The 21,094-nt window shown below is 37.6% G+C and overlaps 1 protein-coding gene across 2 annotated transcripts in view; it reads left to right on the plus strand.

Annotated features, from left to right (window-relative positions):
• The window catches only part of LOC126272211 (cell division cycle and apoptosis regulator protein 1-like), a 269,061-nt gene that overhangs the window by 122,134 nt on the left and 125,833 nt on the right, over nt 1-21,094 (plus strand). For both annotated transcript variants that reach the window (XM_049974912.1, XM_049974901.1), the window contains exons 7-10: nt 964-1,102; nt 1,222-1,347; nt 7,524-7,749; nt 14,862-15,151. In XM_049974912.1, coding sequence (XP_049830869.1) covers nt 964-1,102; nt 1,222-1,347; nt 7,524-7,749; nt 14,862-15,151 — 781 coding nt within the window. The remainder of the gene's footprint in view (nt 1-963; nt 1,103-1,221; nt 1,348-7,523; nt 7,750-14,861; nt 15,152-21,094) is intronic.

Below are 21,094 nucleotides of genomic sequence, written 5' to 3' on the forward strand. Positions count from 1 at the left end.
ACTGAGTTGAAGTAGAGAACCTTCATTGGTTCATTTATTCGTGTTCTGTAGATCCCATAAATAAGAAGAAACTTAAGTAATAGCGACTGAGTCAAATTATACAGAAGTTGTAAATTAAAAAAGTTGTGGGCCTACACTAACTGGTTCTAGGTCGGTGTATGGGGTAGGTTTTTCAGAGGAATGGTTGCAGATATTTACCTTGGGGAGGAATAATGGTATGCGACTGCCACATGATTTTACAAGGATATTATGGAGTTTAGGAGAATTCTGGACGGCAACAATGGGTGGTGTGGTAAAGATATCAGGGAGTAATGTGTAATGAGTAATGTGTTTCTGGAGTGGGTTTTACTTCTTGAGAAAGTGGGTGCTTCCTAATTTTTTTTTTTGAAAGTCAGTGCTGTGTTCATTGGAGAGTGAGGATAGGAAACAGCCCAATAGATCCATTTTTAACAAGGCCCGTAGGGTATGTGCATTAGTCGAAAACCTGGGAAAAGTTATTGAAAGATATGACGTTGGCACAAAAAAATTTCCACCAATGCCGAGCCAGTAATGAAGGGAGTGTTTTACAAGGAAGAAGTACTCTCTGAGTACTGGAACATTGAGGAATCCCGAGAAATAGGCAAGTAGATATAGCCACCACTGAAAATTGTCATGCGATTATCAAATTGGAAAAACATCCAAGAAGCAAGTGAAAGCTGGCATTGAGGCACAAGTAGATTTGTGTGCGTGTGCGTGCATGTTTTGCAGATATGTTATGTCTTTATCGGGAGAAAAATATTAATGTTTTATCATTTCTAAATCTCTCTCAAATTATTTTAGTAAATGCTCTGAAGACTTCACACATCATCATGATAGAGCATTTTGTCTTTTGATATGAGTACATAAAGTTTGTTGTAAGAGTATAACTGTTTTTTTGTAGATATTATGCATGCTGCATTGTATCTTGTATTCTTACTGTGTTAGCCGAAAATTCAGGAAGTGGAAGCAATTATGGAAATCGGAGCAATCAGCGCAAATCCAGCCGTCAGGATAGAAAGGACAGAGCAAGAGAAACAGATGATGAGGAAGTTGATAGAAAGAAGAGGAGGGAGGAAAGGATCAGGTATTAAAGCTGTTATATTGTTAACAGTATATGTGTTTTCCCTTTATTTAATACAGTTTAAAGCTGTCATTCTTATTCTTTGGCCAAATAGGAGCAAATAAATGATACTTTTATTTTAGGGAGAGAGAGGAGAAAGAAAAGAGAAGCCCTTCTGTCCGACAACGGAGCAAAAGCCCTAGACCTCGCAGAAGGCAGCGAATTGTTCCACGTTACATGGTTCATATACCGAAAATGGCACTTGATCTGTAAGTTCTTCTCATTGAAACTGCTATGATGTAATAATTAAAGCGTTACTAATTTGCAGTAAGTTAATAGCATGTGAATAATATCTGTGGCTTTGTTTGAGTCGTGTGTGCTTTGTGTGTTAGAAAGCACTTAGCTCTCTTCCAAAGAAAGCCAAACTTGAGAGGTAGATAAGGATGTACTGAAGGCATTGTACATTGTCAGACGACTATCCTAAACAAGCACCACCGTATACAGATGTGTGTTAGAAAATTTCTCAGCTATGAGCAATGGATTCTGAGGCATTTGCCATGTCATACTGCAAGTGTTCGTATATCAGTATACTAAACAGCCATGGCATTGCGAAATGTGTTGCTAGAACATTAAAAAAATGCTTTGTCAAAGTACATAAGTCACTTGAGATAAGCTTCAGACTGCCCTGAAGATTGTTGAAGACTAGTTTCTAGACATTAACTCATACTCACTGTTACCATTGGTATTGCATGTTCCATGAATAATGATGTGGAGTAAGTCAGTTTACAGAATAAAATGGCTATGTGGTGACCATTTGCAGTTGATTGTCAATGTCAGTGATATTCGCCACCAGCTGTGTCACTGAGATTTTATTTTGTTTTGTTTTGTCCACCAGTTTTGGTATTCCACTGTGCCATATTCAGTTCCCTGCATAATAAAAGAGTATACATGTAGTGTATATCAGAGTGTACACAGCAAACTCACAGAAAGTGACAGGTAATTATGTTGTTGTTGTGGTGGTGGTGGTCTTCTTCAGTCCTGAGACTGGTTTGATGCAGCTCTCCATGCTACTCTATCCTGTGCAAGCTTCTTCATCTCCCAGTACCTACTGCAACGTACATCCCTCTGAATCTGCTTGGTGTATTCATCTCTTGGTCTCCCTCTACGATTTTTACCCTCTAAGCTGCCCTCCAACACTAAATTGGTGATCCCTTGACGCCTCAGGTAATTATAAAAAAGGTTAAAGCTACAAAATGAAAATAGTGGCATTAAACCATATCTATGTGTACATCCAGCACAACAGACTAAAATGTGTACATATTTTTTATTCTTCAGGCAGAAGGATTGAAGGGGAAAGGAGGGTGAAGGAAAAGAACTGGAGAGTTCTAGGAAAAGGGGTATATTTTGGGAACAATATGCATATTTACAGCCTAGGTACTGTACTGTTGATACGATTAGTTGTCACGGCATCAAAAATGCAGCTTGACGCAAAACCCGATGGCAGATGACTTATTCATAGAAAAACAGCATGCAAAGTGCACAGTAAGAATATTCATAAAATACCTTGTGGGCCTAAGTTACATAGCAAATCAGAATAAAAACATTTGATTTGGAATACTTTACATCACTTAATAGGTCAGCACTACCGCTGTGAAGCAAACCAACAAGGATCTCAAGTCCTCCTTAACCAAGGGGAGTCCTCGAAGTTCTATTTCTCTGGGAGTGGAAGGCAATACACTAATTACCTATCTATAAATGATGAATCCATCTAAATAATAATAGTGGGTTGCGTCGTGATAGATAATGTGGGTATAGAAAAGATAAAATGTAAGTTAGTGTCCAAAGATTACCATATCATCAAAGTTGAATCCCACTAAATGAGTAACATATTTGCATGCCAAAGGGGCACTGATTGTGCACGAAAAAGAGTTTATTGACTGGAACCATATATTTAGATATATTTAGATGGATTGCCGACATGTTAAGTGATATAAAGAATACCAAATCATATTGTTTTATTTTGGTTTGCTGTTTAACCTAGGCCCACAAAGTATTTGTGAATATTGTTAGCATGCTATTTGTATGCTGTTTTTCTCTTAATATGTCATCTGCCATTGGTTTTGCATCAAGCTGTATTTTTGGTGCCATGACAACTAATTATATCACCAGTTGTGATACTACCTAGGCCGTAAATATGCATATTATTATACTTCATAGAATACAGTGTGTCATTTTACTTTAAATGAAGATAGGTCCTCATACATACCAGCGAGTTCTTCATCTATAAGAATTACATAGGATTTTATATTTTTTTTAAAAAAATTCAGCGTATCTCCCAATTATATACTGTCTGGCACTGATGGTTTTAATGTTTTTGCATATTCTCTTGAAAATCCGTGGTGTTAAAGAATTTTTTGACTAACAAATCTGTACATATTTTTTTCTGTTGAGCTGTATGTACATAGATATTTCGTTTAATGCCACTACTTTCATTTTGTAGCTTCAACCATTATTATGATTGCCCGTCACTGTCTATAAGTTTGCTTTGTAGCCCTGATATACACTATGTGTGTATACTCTTTCATTATGCAGGGGCCTGAAGATGGCACAGTGGAATGCCAAAAATAATGTGTCAGTTACATGGCTGTCGGTGAATTTCATTGATGTTGACAATTACTTAACCATCTGGTGTCCTCTGTCCATGACGGATCAAGAGAGAATTTACAGTTGAGTTCACACAAAAGAGAACAATATGTAGTTCAGTAATACAAGTATTATATACAACTTATGCATTAGATTAGCTGTTAGTTTCTAAAGAATCTTCCTTCTGTGTGACAGGAGAAGTCACCCATAGTGAACAGCTTACTTTCAGATTAAATTTTGCTACTTGTCAGGTAATTAATACCCATGAGTAAATGGACAAAGAGTTGGGAAACAACAGTATTCACCCCTTTTGGAGCTAAAGTAAGTTTTAATCACAAATAAAGCAGGACTTATTTTCTGTTTTGCAGTTTTGAATGTCGTTATTTGTTCAGAACTTTGATGGATTATTTGCAACGAATTTCATGACAGAGAATTTGTAATGCGGTGCCATATTTAAAATAGCTGCATAAACAGTTGTCTGAAAGGTAATCAAGGGTGGGCACCATGTTTCATTTGTCTCCCCCCCAAAACTTGCAAAAATGTGAAGTGCAGAAGTGGCTGGAACTAAGTCAGAATGTCAAAATTACAGATTTGTTTCCCCAATTTAAATTCTAATCATTGTGGCAGAAATAAATGACCTTTGCTTGATGTGTATTAAATAGATTGGAATAATATATGAGAAATAAAGAGGAAGCAATATCGAACTTTGCAGTAGTCCATTGATGACCCCCCCCCCCCCAGGGCCCCCCTCCAATCGAAAAAATATTCCCCCATCCCACCTTCAGTTCACGAATTATGAAGTGCAAAATATTGCTTACTTTTTGTTAGGTATGACTTAAACTGTCTGTTAGCAATATTATTAATTCCACTTCGTCATATGTGAGGATAGGGCAGGCCATGCCGAGGTGGGGGAGCAGAAAAGACATAAACTTTCATACTTGCATTGCAGCGTTACACATTGCTGCTATTCTAGCAATGCATCTACATAGACAGTGGCCATGTGTGAGTGAGTTCAGCTCGCATGAGTGTTTATGTGTTTCCTATTTCCAAAGGAGGACATTTTTGTCTGAAAGTTTAATGTTTAGCAATCTTTTTTACTGTGCCTGCCTGCAACTTAATGCCTTCTCTCTGTGGTAAGTAGCAATCTATCCTTTTCATAATATTATTATTGTTATTCCATCCAAGACTTTCCAGTGTTTGGGAAGACTAACAGACATAGTTTTGTTATCTAATCATTGTAAAATCTGGTGATTTAACATATTGACAGCATTAGCAGTTGAACAACCTGTCTGAAATCAAAATTGTGGTATGATTTTTAGTACCAAAATAGGTCAATATATTGAAGTATATCATTTACCCAAAAATTCTAGAAAATGATATCGTGAAACAGCTCAATAACGATTGGCATCCCTCCTATCGCATTTTTTATAAATGTGTTTAACAGATTCATATATTTTAATCCCTCTAGAAAACAGACTCAACTTAGTGTCACATTAAATGTTACCATTAAATCCATATAAACTTTTATATTTGTGAGGTTTTGTTATTGCCTTTAATTTCAGATGGAGGAGTGAGTGAAAGTACGAGATCTCTAAACTTTACGGAAATTGCTTTGTGAACATACTGTCTTGATTTCTGTCTGCTGACCTCATTTGCTGTAATGTCTCTATTGTATTCAAGAAAATATTATCAAAAATACCTGCTACTTGTGAATGAACATTTATAACCCTTCTGGAGGAGAGACTGACACCAGATGGAATCAAGGATCGAAAAAATTTTATGGTGAAAGTTGAAAATTTGTGGCAGACTAGGCTTTGAACTCTGATTCTCCCACTTAACGCGATCAGTTGCCTTAACCACCTCAGCCATTCAGACATGCTTCCTGTCCAACCCAAATTCTCAACTTGTCACACGCTAGTAATATCCACTGGCCGTTCACCTGCTTGCTAGCAAGACACTGGCCCCTGTTGTGCATCTGTACTGAAGTTATCAAGGCAGCCACAGCTTCAGAGATATATGTATTTCTGACATTATCCCAGAACAGGGGTGACCTGCAGTGTAATAAACTCGGAAGAAAAACTTCAGTAACCCAAGATTGCCAGCAAAGCGTTCATTTCAATAACCTATTTCAGTAAGACTACATTATCATCTTCAGATCTTACACTCAACAAATAGAAATAATTTCCTCTTTCTGTGCTATGTATTGTGTCTCATCACGAATATGCATGTGAAGGTCACAAAAATTACTAGATATCAGGTTATCAAGTTTAAAATAAACAATACGTACCAACATAAGGAGATTGTGCCACATGCTTGCACAACAGTTGACTACAGCCTCAGATCAGTGACTGTTTTTAACTGCTTCTACATTCTTGAGATAATTGTATTTAAAGCACATTAATGGAAAGTGTCAAACAGCAACTCGGCTTAGTATTACTTTTAATGCTAATTTTTTTCACCAAGAAAGCGTACAATTAGACAGTATGGCATGAGCTCTGTCTTTGGGACTGCTGTGATTGCTGTGTAGTAATCCAAACCGTGGCCAGTTGTATCTGAATTTGTGTATACATACAAGTGTACTGTCTCAAATTGCTTACACATTGTGATGTCTGCTAAAGTCACAGATATACTAACCTCTCACTGACAATGATACCCACAGCCTTATTGCCATGTTTCACAGGTGCTCTGAAATAACTGGATGTGTTTTCTCATGTATGTACATAGTCCAGAAAACATTTTCGGAGATGTTGTTTGTGAGGTCGTGCATAGAGATAAACAATCACTGTAACTGAGGCTGCTAAGTTATTTGTGTGTGCGCATTACACCTGGACTCGGCACAAGACAGTTTGAATCCTGATAGAGAAAAAAAATTCACATCACCATTATTTAGCTAGCAATGGAAGAAGATGATGATGATGATTATATTTGTTTTTGGGGCACTCAACTGCGTGGTTATCAGCACCTGTACAAATTCCCAGTCTTCACATAGTCCAGTCTCGCCATTTTCATGAATGATGATGAAGTAATTGAGGACAACACAAACATCCAATCCCCAATGGAAGAAGAGATGTGGCTGTAAAATTTCTATTCACCAAACACCAGTGTCTTGAGTTAAATTCCAAACCTCTCCCAGTGTCTCACCGGGTGGGCATGGGATATTCTTGATGGTAATCTATCCATTGGATGGGAACATCAAGTCTAAAGGCTCTGTTTGTGCTATTTGAGATCAGTAAGCTGTGTGCTGGCACCTCTCCCATCTATCATAATCATCATCATCATCAGCAGCAGCAGCAGCAGCAACAACAACAAAACAAAAGCCGGCCGTGGTGGTCTAGCGGTTCTAGGTGCACAGTCCGGAACCGTGTGACTGCTACGGTCGCAGGTTCGAATCCTGCCTCGGGCATGGATGTGTGCGATGTCCTTAGGTTAGTTAGGTTTAAATAGTTCTAAGTTCTAGGGGACTAATGACTACTGCAGTTGAGTCCCATAGTGCTCAGAGCCATTTTTTTAACAAAACAAAAACAACAACACAAAATGACACTACACTATTCATGAACTGATCAGTCACTTATTCAAAAAAATTACAGTCAAGACGATCGATATGCTAGCTGTCCAAGTGGCATCAGCTAGAAAATCTTCTGTCATGCTGTAATCCACGTTAATGACTAAATAAATAGTGATATGCTCATGCCATATCAGCAATATAGGTACACAATGTAACTTTTTATGATAATAAAGATACCTTTCATAATTTCTCAATGCAAGGTTTACTAATAATTCAAATATTATTTCTTCCTTGCAGTCCTGAAGCAGATGTGTTAGAACTTCGCCGCAGATATTCAAACATGTATGTTCCATCTGATTTCTTCTCTGCCAACTTTCGATGGGTTGATGCTTTCCCACCAAATACCCCATTCACTTTAGATCGACCATGCTCCTTTCATGTCATGCATAAGGAAGTGGATGCTGTCCTTGACAATAAGGCTGTGCTGGAACCACCAGATGCTGACTACTTGTTCTCAGCAAAGGTAAGTGTCACAGTTACATTGGCTGTTTATGATTTCTGTTCCATTAAAATAAGGAAGTCCCTAAAAATCCATTCCCTGCGTGTATTTCATTTATAAGACAGTGATGTAAGTTAGAAAAAAAAATTATGGACGTAGAATAAAATATCTCACATCTGCAGTGCTATTATCTAGAGAAACTCAAGAACCAGAGTAAAAATTTAAAAAAATTTAAGTGTATGTATGTCATTGTTCTCTATAGTAGTGGGCAATCACAATATACATGATAAGAAATGAAACCAATTTGTAAAAATATTTCATTGGAATGAGAAGCTAAAGGCTTCATATTCTTTATTTCAGCTATCATCTAAATCACACCTTTAACTCACCTAATTCAAACTGCATAGCTTGTTTCATCATGGCGCCATAATCAGATGCTATTAATAAATTTTACTTCAATCGCAGCACAACATAGAGAGTCATGACCATGGGTATGTGGCCTCGTAAATCAAAGATGGATTGTGCATTCTGTGTAATCTGTGTTACCTTTACTATGAAAGTAATGATTTGTTTTTGACTCTTCATGTAACAGATATAACAGCTGCTATATAGTTTGTACTTCAAAGCAAAGACTTGAGTGAACAGTATCTGATATTTGTTTTCTGAACCTTAGTAAGAACTGGAAATAAAGAAGTTAAAGATAAGGTATACACAGATTTTGAAGAAAGTTTACAAACATGATTACAGACTCGTGTGGAATTTATTTCCTTTGTTGACAAAAAAAGCTCGTAGAGTTTAAAAGCTGAAGCAAAGAGAGTGTGGGTAGAAATTCACTAATTTTGAACATGAGTATTTTAGTAATTATATTATTTGTCTTGTATGATGACATCTGTTATGGTTTCTTCTTGCTCTTAGCACAGTGTCAAGAGTATGTCTTACGTTGAGCAAAATATTTTTGGGCTCGTTTTGTCCTCAGTATAACTATTAATCAAAAGATGCAGGCGCTTAAATTGAAGCACAGTACTTTAACTTCACTGTTCCAAGTATGATATTGCAAGTAAATATCCTCAGCAAAAACGTAATACAGACAACGCTTAGTGCAACTTCCTGCTAACTGCAAGCAAAACAAGAACAACAAAGATAAAACATGCATCAAAGACAGTTTTAACATTAACAAAAGTATCACTTTTCAACAAAATTAATTTGAAAGTTTTTAACTAACAATCTTAATGTCATGGTCTTCAAATGTTATTGAATCAGATAGCATTTCTGGTTAAGTTCTTTATATGAAAATAATTAAGTTTTTTTGAAAAATCATAAAATTACTATGATTAATATTAGATTCTTGTTGAAACACACATTCTGTACATAAATACACACAGCCAAATTATCTTTGTAATTCAGACTATAATACCATACATTCGTAAAAAAAATTAAATTGTCAGTTGCTCTATATTGGATTCTAATCTAACTTTTTGAGATGTTCCAAGTTATTCAATAAGTGACACCAGTTGTTCATTTGTTACTTGCATTACAGGCAGAATTGAATCATAAGTCAGGGTTTGTGAGTGTAAGTACATTTGGAAGCCATCAGGAAACTTGTCTATATAATTTATATGCATTCAGATTACATGAAGAAATTACACTGGGGTTTTGTTTAGTGATGCTGTTTTCTCAAAGTAATATATCATACATGTAATACTGACACTTGGAAAGTGAGGTACTGTTTATTTATTGCTTCAGCATCGTTGTTGTCATCGTCAACATCATCATCAGGGAATTCTTCAGCAAGTCAGGTAGGATGTTTTGAAATGATTTACCTCTATATGTTTTTGTCATAGTAGATGTACCCCCACATCACATCATCCCATATCCCTCATTTTCTCTTGAGGTCTTCTTTAATTTGGTCCAGCTGTCTCTTGGTAGGATATCCAACTGGCCTTCATCCTGCCATGTTCCTTTCCAAGTACTGACAAGGAATTGGTTAGGCTGCAGTCATTATGATTAAACCCATCCCCATCTCACTGTACTCAGCCTTCCCTCCATGATCATTTCCACTTGCATGTATTTCCTTATGTGCAGATTCCTGAACTTCTCTCTCATCTTATTTTGTAGAACAACACTAAGGAATTTGTTTTCACAAGCTTTTAGTTAACTTAAGTGTCTTCATGGGTGGAATTTAGACTATCTAATCAGAAAATAGTCACTACAAAAATTGTCTTTCACATTCACTTCATGATGGAAAAAGAGTTCAGAAGAACTTTGATCAGTTGTGAAAAGAGTAGTTTAAAGTTAATGGAGCCAAGGAAATAACAGGAACATGTTCACTTTATTACACCATTTTGCTCCCTCATGTGGAAATTTTGTGTTAATGTAATTGGCCACCTCATATGGGCTTCAGATTTTACATTCAGCAGCATATAATGAATTTCATCCGTTGTGGATGCTGTCGAACTCCGTGACTGTTCCTTTATGGGCTGTAGAAAATTATCCGCTACCAGTCACAATAAAAGGTTATTTATTTGTCACACGACCAGTTTCGGGCTTCCGCCCATCTTCAGGTGTTTATACATTCATGTACATGTTTGTACTTTTGGAGATCAATAAAGATGAAGCACCATTGTTACAGTTATGCTGTGGTGATAGTTTTGCCACTTAGTTACATACTTATGGTCATTTTCACGTCCATATTTCAGTTTTACCAAGCTATATGGATGTATAAACACCTGAAGAAGGGTGCAAGCAGGAAACTGGTCGTGTGACAAATAAATAACCTTTTATTGTGACTGGTAGCGGATATTTTTCTACACTCCAATTCAGCAGCATGCTTTCTAAAGCAGCTGATTAATAATGTGCCTGGCAGAGGGTTCATCAAAACTTTTACAGAATTTCTTGACAGTTCTACTCTCAAACAATGCACAGAAAAAAAAAACATTTAAAACATTCTGTGTGAGTTCTAATTTCTCTTGTTTTATTATGATGATCATTTTTTCCCCTGTGTAGATGATTATCACAAAATATATCTGCAGTCAGAGGAGAAAGTTGGAAACTGAAATTTCATGGAAAGATCTTTCCACAGTGAATAAGCCTTTGTTTTAAAGATTGCCACCTAACTGGTGTATCATCCATGGCAATATCTTCCCTACTTCATGATAATCAAAATTAGCTTCCCTTCTTTGATCTTCTTTGATGTCCTCCGACAGTCCTATCTGGTAGTACTGCACAGCAGTACTCTAGTGGAGGACAGACAAGTGTCATGTAGGCAGTCTCTTAAGTGGAATTTTTTGCATCATCTAAGTGTTCTACCAATAAAATGAAATCTTTGGTTCACCTTCCCCATAACATTATCTGTATAATTTTTGCTGTTTAAGTTATTCGTTATTGTTATTTAGTTGAATTGACAGTCTTTATATTTGTGTGATGTATCATGTAACTGAAATTTAATGAATTCCTTTTAATATGCATGTGAATGGGCTCACACTTTTCATTATTTAGAATCACTTGCCACTTTTCATAGATATCTAGACAAAATAATTTGCAATTGAATTTGATCTTCTGATGACTGTACTAAACGGAAAAACATCATCATCTGCCAACAATCTAAGAGGTTTGCTTAGATTACTCCTAAATTCATTACTTGGTTTGAATAAAAAGCTAGTTATGTTGCACAAAAAAGATATTTTCTGAAGCCGTGCTGACAGTGTGTAAGTAGATCATCACCTTTGAGTTGATCCGTTATGTTCTCACACAGTATATATTCCAAATTGTACTGCAAATTGACATCAGTGATATGGGTCTGTAATTTAGCAGATTACCCTTATTTCCTTTCTTCATTGCTGATTTGACCTGTGTAACTTTTCAGTGTGTGCATAAGGATTTTTAACCAAGCAAGCAGTTGTATATATTGTTCAGTACGGAGCCTGTGATACCAGCATACACTGGAAGGAATCTATTTGGTATACAATCTGGACCGGAAGAATTGCTTTTATTAAGTGATATGAGTTGCTTTGCTATTTCAGGCGAATCTACTTCTGTTGTTGTGGTCTTCAGTCCTGAGACTGGTTTGATGCAGCTCTTCATGCTACTCTATCCTGTGCAAGTTTCTTCATCTCCCAGTACCTACTGCAACCTACATCCTTCTGAATCTGCTTAGTGTGTTCATCTCTTGGTCTCCCTCTACGATTTTTACCCTCCACCCTGCCCACCAATACTAAATAGGTGATCCGTTGATGCCTCAGAACATGTCCTACCAACCGATCCCTTCTTCTAGTCAAGTTGTACCACAAACTCCTCTTCTCCCCAATTCTATTCAATACCTCCTCATTAGTTATGTGATCTACCCATCTAATCTTCAGCATTCTTCTGTAGCACCACATTTCGAAAGCTTCTGTTCTCTTCTTGTCTAAACTATTTATCGTCCATGTTTCACTTCCATACATGGCTACGCTCCATACAAATACTTTCAGAAACGACTTCTGAGCTCTTGATATTCATACAAGTGGTTCTCTTTTTTCCAAATGTCTCGTTAATTTTCCTGTAGGCAGTATCTATCTTACCCAAAGTGAGATAAGCCTCTACATCCTTACATTTGTCCTCTAGCCATCCCTGCTTATCCATTTTGCACTTCCTGTCGATCTCATTTTTGAGACGTCTGTATTCCTTTTTGCCTGCTTCATTTACTGCATTTTTATATTTTCTCCTTTAATCAGTTACATTCAATATTTCTTCAGTTACCCAAGGATATCTACTAGCCCTTGTCTTTTTACCTACTTGATCCTCTGCTGCCTTCACTACTTCATCCCTCAGAACTACCCATTCGTCTTCTACTGTATTTCTTTCCCCCATTCCTGTCAATTGTTCCCTTATGCTCTCCCTGAAACTCTGTACAACCTCTGGTTTAGTCAGTTTATCCAGGTCCCATCTCCTAATTCCCACCTTTTTGCAATTTCTTCAGTTTTAATCTACAGGTCATAACCAATAGATTGTGGTCAGAGTCCACATCTGCCCCTGGAAATGTCCCTCAATTTCAAAGCTGGTTCCTAAATCTCTGTCTTACCATTATATAATCTATCTGATACCTTTTACCCTTTTACTATCTCCAGGATTCTTCCATGTATACAACCTTCTTTCATGATTCCTGAACCAAGTTTTAGCTATGATTAAGTTGTTCTGTGCAAAATTCTACCAGGCGGCATCCTCTTTCATTTCTTAGCCCCAATCCATATTCACCTACTATGTTTCCTTCTCTCTCTTTCCCTACTGTCGAATTCCAGTCACCCATGACTATTAGATTTTCGTCTCCTTTCACTACCTGAATAATTTCTTTTATCTCATCATACATTTCTTCAATTTCTTCGTCATCTGCAGAGCTAGTTGGCATATAAACTTGTACTGGTGTAGTAGGCATGGGCTTTGTGTCTATCTTGGCCACTATAATACGTTCACTATGCTGTTTGTAGTAGCTTACCCGCACTCCTATTTTTTTATTCAGTATTAAACCTACTCCTGCATTACCCCTATTTGATTTTGTATTTATAACACTGTATTCACCTTACCAGAAGTCTTGTTCCCCCTGCCACCGAACTTCACTAATTGCCACTTTATCTAACTCTAACCTATCCATTTCCCTTTTTAAATTTTCTAACCTTCCTGCCCGATTAAGGGATCTGACTTTCCACGGGGACTATTTTACCTCCGGAATTTTTTACCCAAGAGGAAGCCATCATCATTTAACCACACAGTAAAGCTGCATGCCCTCGGGAAAAATTACGGCTGTAGTTTCCCCTTGCTTTCAGCCGTTTGCAGTACCACAACAGCAAGGTCATTTTGGTTAATGTTACAAGGCCAGATCAGTCAATCATCCAGACTGTTGCCCCTGCAACTACTGAAAAAGCTGCTGCCCTTTTTCAGGAACCACACGTTTGTCTGCCCTCTCAACAGATATCCCTCCGTTGTGGTTGCATCTACGGTACTGATAACTGTATCGCTGAGGCACGCAAGCCTCCCCCACCAGCGGCAAGGTCCATGGTTCATGGGGGGAGGGAACAACTCATATGTTTTACAAAAATGAAATGCTGTTCTGTGGCCCAGTTATCTGCAAACGGGAAGAATTTTCTTTTGTGTGCCTCCAGTGAACATGAAAACTAAAGAATAGTGGTCTCGATGCTGTCTATATACTTAAATTTGTACCATAGCTTACTGGCAATATTATATTTGTGAGAAAGCAGAAGCTATAGGTATTTAACAATGATTTACTGTGCTCACTTTAATTTACTATACTTAATGTAATTAGTTATGCTATCACAGCCTCCTCCCCCTTTTTTTGTTGTGGAATGGCCATGGTGGATCATTCTCAGGTATATTTGCCATTGTTTGGTAGCATTTCTTGTTTCCAGTTTCTTGCTAGCATACTTGGCTTGAAACATCATTGGTGAAATGTCAAGAAGAAGAACCAATAGTGGATAATATCTGTTATGCTCAGAATCGTGACCAGATAAATTCTGCATCACCATAATTAATAATAAATATTACAATACTGGAAATTACAGATGTAAACAGCAAACAAAACATGAGGATAGCCAACTGCTTGTGAGCTTCCTTCTATCTCTTGACTAATAAAATAATTGGTAGGTGGTGTGTCATCATATATCCTACTGTAAACTAAAGAGGTGTTATTCATTATTTTGAAACAACCAGAGTAAAATTGAGAAAGACTAACCAAGCAAACAAGCAACCAACCAGAAAATGGGAGCTGTAACAGAAAGGGACAAAGAAACCAAATGAGGGAAAGATGTTGCAGTTGGGTGTACAGTGAAAGGGAAGAATATAATAATAAAAGGGATACAGATGGGTGGGGAAATAGTAGTTACAAAAACTAAATAGGAAGGTACAGAAAAGAGAAAGTAACACAAAGGATTGAAGGAAATCATTCTAAAAGTGGATAGCAAAATAATGATAATCGTTATGACTTTTTTCTCTTCATATTTTTCTCTTATTTTCAAAGCCATCATATGTCAAGAGCTTTTTCAGCACTATAGACTTCCCCAGATGTTTCTACATAATTTTAGTCTCATCTAATAAAACCTCTTCCCACGACCCACTTCATGCCTAAAATTAATAAACACTATCTTGTGCAGGTGATGTTAATGAGTATGCCATTGATGGAAGAGGTGTACCGCAAATGCTGTCAGCTTGCAGAAGAAAAAGACAAGGACTCAGATGATGGGCGTGATTTTGTACACCCAACACGGCTCATCAATTTCCTTGTTGGACTTCGTGGGAAGAATGAAACTATGGCAGTAGGTGGTCCATGGAGCCCATCACTCGATGGTCCCAATCCTGACAAGGACCCTGCAGTTCTCATTCGTACAGCCATCCGTACGTGTCAGGCTCTTACTGGCGTCAATCTCAGCAGTTGCACTCAGTGGTAAGTTCTACCATTTCATTCTTTTTGTTTCGGGCACTGAACTGTGATAGGACACACGTCTAGTAAGATGTGGTACTTTTTGTAACTCCTGCAATTTAATTCATTATTGCTACCATTGCTCACAAGGGTAAGAAAAGTAAAAAAAAAAAAGAGAGAAACTACTTGATTTATTCTCAGTGCAACAGACTGCAAGAGATGTACTACAGAGAGGAAAGGTATGTGCCATGAGATTGCTTTGTAGTTTTTCAGTCCTGCATCTGAATTGCGGAAAACAGCTGGAGATTGGAGGGTAAGATAAGAGAACCTTTTAAGGCAAGGACTGCACCCCCCCCCCTCCCAAAAACAACACACACACACACACACACACACACACACACACACACACACACACACACACACACACATTGCAGGCTTATATGACTGGAGCAAGCCTGACAAATACACTATTATATTCAGTTGTTTCTCATTTTTGTTTCTCTCTTAGCCCTCCACTGACAAAAAAACCACAATGTTAATTATTAAAAGTGAGGTATTGAAACAAGCACTTCTACATCTTACACATTATTTGTTTATTACCGTGGATATGAGTGATAAAGACAGCTTGAAATAATGACTTGTACACTCTCCAGATATTTCCAAAACAGAATGCTGAATGTAAGCACACATAAAAATAGTTTTTCTAGTGCCAGTTTGTTTCTGTCTTGGGTAGAATCTGCTATGTAAGTCTTTGTGATGGTAAAAACTACTTGATAAAAAGTGGTATGTGGTCATAAGCTGAAGACTCCAGTGGTCCCCTTTTCTGTTGACTTGCCTTCCCTTGTCACCTTAGAGCCAGCATGATATAACAAAGATGTTACTCCAGGACCTGTCATCAGTATTTGAGGGTTTGCTGTTATTCTTGACATTCGAAGGCTTTGTTTGAGTAGGATGAAGATGAGATATTCATACTGAAATTCCAAACTGTCTCCATTCACATGACAGTCTTTTAATGTTATGTATGTTGTGTCTGCTCCCCCACATGGTCATTCGGAACAGTAGCAACTTAAAACATCTACATTTTCTCATAACCATTTAATGTGTAGTTATTTTAATAGCATCTTATGCTTGTTCCTTGTCTGAATCATCTTCAATAAACACTCCATTAACCTGTCATACATTGATGCATGTTTAAGTGACATGAAATGCTCTTCATGTTAATCATTGAGAAATTTCAGCCTCATGTACACTGATAAGCTAAAACATTATGGCCACTACCCACCACAACCTTGGGCACCACCCAGTGGCGTTGCGGGCACATTACATGCTAAACAAAAGTATGTAAGTGGAGCAGATTCGGGCAGGGGATCACCTCAGTGAGAATATGGGCTGCAAATGGGGAAATCTATTTAGTTAAATGACTTTGACAAAGATCAGATTATTATCACATAGAGCCTGAGAATGAGTATCTTAAAAATGGTGAAACTGGTCAAATGTTGCATGTGCTACTGTCATGAGCATCTATGGAAAGAGGCAGAAAACTACCACTAGGTGCTAAATGGGTGGGCATCCACGACTTCACAGAATGTGGGGTTTGGAGGCATGTTTGCTCTGTAAAGTAGGATGGATGATGACCTGTAGCATCTCTACTGAAAGAACTCAACGCTGGTGCACGCACAAGTGTTTCTTAGCACACCATTCATCGCATATTGTTGAACCTGGAGCTCTGCAGCGAACCACCCCTATGTGTTCACATGTTGACCCAGCAACATATCAGTTGTGATTGCAGCAGACACAGAACATTGGGAATTGATCATCGATCTGTGGAAATGGGATGGCTTTTTGTGTGAATCACACTTTTGCTAGCCTAGGTTGCTGGTCATGTCTCGGTGACCAAATTCACCTGATGTAAATCGTATGGAACCCATCGGGGTCGCTATTGGGCACCATCACTGGGTATGCAAATCAGCGGCCCTTTATTATTTATATGAATTACACGACCTGTGTGTAAACATCTAAAACCACATACCTCCCTAAACTTACCAACAAATTGTCGGTTCCCTAATATGCAGAATCAGTATGTATTTCATTCCAAAGGTGGACAAACAAGCTATTAAGCAGGTGGTTATAATGTATTGGCTCATCAGTGTATATGTGATGATAGAGTAGTGACCATCAACAATGATAAGAAGCTACTTGACGTATTAGCTATTGAAAACTATGGTAAAACAAACTTAGTGTTTCACTACACTTCCGCCCATTTGTGTACTATGTAATAGAAATTTCGATCACTTTTTACTAACAGTCCAAAGTATTATTGTGTAGATGAAAATGATAAAATAATATAAATTGTGGGTGATTTTTGTCTTACAATCATTACATCTCTGTTGTAAAATAATACATAGGTGAGGTGAGTAAACGCATATATTTGCACATCACAAACAGTATTTTTGAAATTTTCCCGTCAGATAGAATATTCCATTGTTTTTATGGCATGCATCTGGACATAACAACTTACTCTTCCTTACCAAACACTACCAGAGAAAATTGGTGACTAATTCCTATTGTAATTTGAGCTATACTGAGGGGGAGGGGGAGGGGGGGGGGGCGAGGCTCGTGTGTGACATCTAGATGTCATAGTTGTTAAAGCAGCACAGTAACAGATAAAACTTATGTATCAAGGAGAGAATGGAATGTTTATGTCGAGTACAAATAAACATAGAGCTGTCTGAGAAACTGAATACCCACACTGCTTAAGAGTCAAATGTTGCATCTTTCAAATTGATTATACATGACAAAATGCCAGGCAATGATGTGTAAGCCTTCAAGGACACACAGTACACCTTTTGGTGAGCAGGTGGTTTCATGTGGCTGGAGGTTGACAAGATTAGAACTTGACTGCAGAATCAACGTTCCAAAGATGTCATAGGCTTGAAATTATATCTGAATTTCCAAATGTGGTACATTTCATAAAGCCTGCTTGCCACTTCCAACAGGATTGCAGTAAAGTAACTGCAGCACTAGCGTAAAAGAAAAAAGAAAAATTGATACACTTGTAGAAAATTAGATTCCAGCACCTAAGAGATGTACAACTTGCATTTTGTCATAGCAGCTCATCCTTTCCCATTTGCTTGGAAGTATGCTGATGATGTAATCCAATAAAAATCAGACTGTGTCCATAAAGACTCCACCACAACACAAGTCACAAAGTTCTGCAACTGACAATTCTTTCACAGACAGATTTTTTAAATTATTTATTTAAGTTCTGTTTTTAACTTAGGAAATTAGAATAAAAAGCAAAATATGCTAACATAGCTGGAAGATATCCTAGAAAGATGGAAAGAGTATTTCTCAGAAATGTTAAATTGCACCGATCCACACATAACCTTCAATTACACAATGTCTGAGAGTGACATCATTAATAATGGCGGGTGTAGAATGACAGAATAGGAAATGATCCACACCATTCAAAAGCTCAAAAACAACAAGGCAGCAGGTGAGGACCAGATATCAGCAGAGATGTTAAAAGAGGGCAGAAGCAAACTACACAAAGAAATTTATAACCTTATCACAATGATCTAGAAAACTGAAACACTGCTGGAAGATTGGAAAACGGCAATAATTTGTCCAATACACAAGAAAGGAAACAGAATGGAATGTGGAAATTACAGAGGAATCAGTTTGCTGAACATAACATATAAAATCCTATCAATGATCATTCGGGAAAAACTTAAACTTTACACAGAAAACATTATTCATGGATTTCGAACAAACCATTCCACAACTGATAATTTGTTTACTATACGACAGATCTTTGAGAAATACTGGGAATTTAACAAAAACATCCACTGCCTCTTCATTGACTTTCAGCAAGCCTACAACAGCATCCACAGACGTCGCCTCTAAAACACATTATGAGAATTTAATATACCCGGTAAAATCATTAGGATGATACAACCGTGCATGGATGGCTCCGGCTGCAGTGAAGTTCAGACGATCTATATCCCCCACCTTTCCAATTAAAACTGGCTTAGGACAGGGAGATGCTCTTTCATGTGTCCTCTTCAACCTTGCATTGTAGAAAGTGGTTCGAGAGAGTAATGTACATCTATACAATGGTCTCAGATTCGAACACAGTGAAGTATAACTCCTGGCTTATGCAGTTGATATAGTGTTGCTGAGTGAAACTGAAGAAAAACTGAAAGACATGTACAGATCTCTCAGGCACAGTGCCAGTAAAATGGGGCTCTTGATTAACCAAGAGAAAACCGAATATATGAAAATAGGTAGAGTCATAAACCCAAATCCTTACTTTGAAATTGACCAGCATTCTAAATTCATAAAAGTTCTCCAGTTTAAATACCTTTGATCATGTTTCAACAGTAAAAATATCATAACAATGGATATCAGTGAAAGAATAGCCTCAGGGTCAAGATGTCAGTACTCACTAAGCAACCCACTCAAAAGTAAAGCTTTGTCAATCACCACAAAGATGAAGATAAACAACACTATCATAGTACTGTATGGTTCAGAAAGTTGGATGCTTACAACGAATGAAAGAGGAAAACTGAATGTTTTCGAAAGAAAAGTAATGAGAAAAATCAGGGGACCTGTGTTGGAGAATGGTGTATGGAGAATTAAAAAAAAAAAATGAAATTTATCAGTTAATGCAGCAACCCACTATCATCCAGAAATAAAAAATTAGGAGACTGTAATGGGCTGGACATGTGGCTAGAATGGAAAACAACGGAATCACCAAGAAAGCATTTGAAGGATCCCTCCAGGCAACAAGACCATTGGGCCCACCCCGTACAAGGTGGCAAGAGGACATAGAAAAGGACATTGCAGCATTTGGAATTGCCACAGGTTGGAGAGAGGCTGCGAGAGATAGAAGGCAATGGAAGCAGATCGTTGATGTAGCGCGTGGTCTACAGGGACTGTGATTGCTGAGAAGAGAGAGAAATTAGAATATGTATGAATCAGCCCTGACATCAGAATCCTTACCATTATTCATTTTATCAGAGCCATTTTAGAAGCCTGAGGAAGCTGCCTAGTGACTGGTAAGAAAATAAAATGTGACACCTTTTGAGGTGGGACTTCCATGTAGACAGAAGATAAAATGCTGGCATGTCACATTTTCACTATCACAGTAGTTTCTATTCTGAGACTTTGCCACTTGATATTCTGCTATCTGCGACAATTTTCAACAGTGAACGACAAGACTTATCATTGTGGATTTGCAGGTTCCTGAACGACTGCATTGTTATTTTATATTCCTGCTTCCTACATTTTATATTCGACAGACAAGTGTTATCCATTACTGACACTGTTGTGCCAACTACTTCGTTTGTGATCTTCGGGCTTTGTAAGTCATGAAGATTTGGCTCTAAATGAAGACACATTGTCACACCCAGAAGTTGATCACCAGCTTCCCTTGAGAAAGTCTGGAAGATTCTCCACCAAAATATTGGAAGGGAAAGTAATGATGAGCCAAATTTACCCTAAAAAGTAATGGTACAAAGCACTTTCTGGCTCCATCTGATGCAGTGTTGGCATATAATATTATCTTATACAAGTGGCAATGTGTCCACAGGGATCCTATAGTCCCTGGGACTTTCGCTACATCAGGTTGTCATTGATCCGTTCTTCGTGAACAACATGATAATCTTGTGGAGTTTATTTTTGATCACTTGGAAACGCAGGACATGGCTCTTGCGTTGTATATATCCAACTGGGTATAGCATTATAAATACTTTGGTGTGTGTTTTTTTTTTTTTAGTGTAGGTTACCACTGCATCAGAATTTTGTGTCACTGAGCACGAGCACAGTATGGTATTCCACCAGTAAAACTGTTATGTCTCAAGGAGTTATTTTGCTTGCATGAAATTGTTATACTTACCATATTTTATATATGCGTGTTTCTTTTTTTCTGCCATCTAACTTTGTAGACTGCTTTTGGAAAGAATC

Source organism: Schistocerca gregaria, chromosome 1 (assembly GCF_023897955.1).
Source record: "Schistocerca gregaria isolate iqSchGreg1 chromosome 1, iqSchGreg1.2, whole genome shotgun sequence".
In the NCBI taxonomy this organism is placed as follows: Eukaryota; Metazoa; Arthropoda; class Insecta; order Orthoptera; family Acrididae; genus Schistocerca; species Schistocerca gregaria.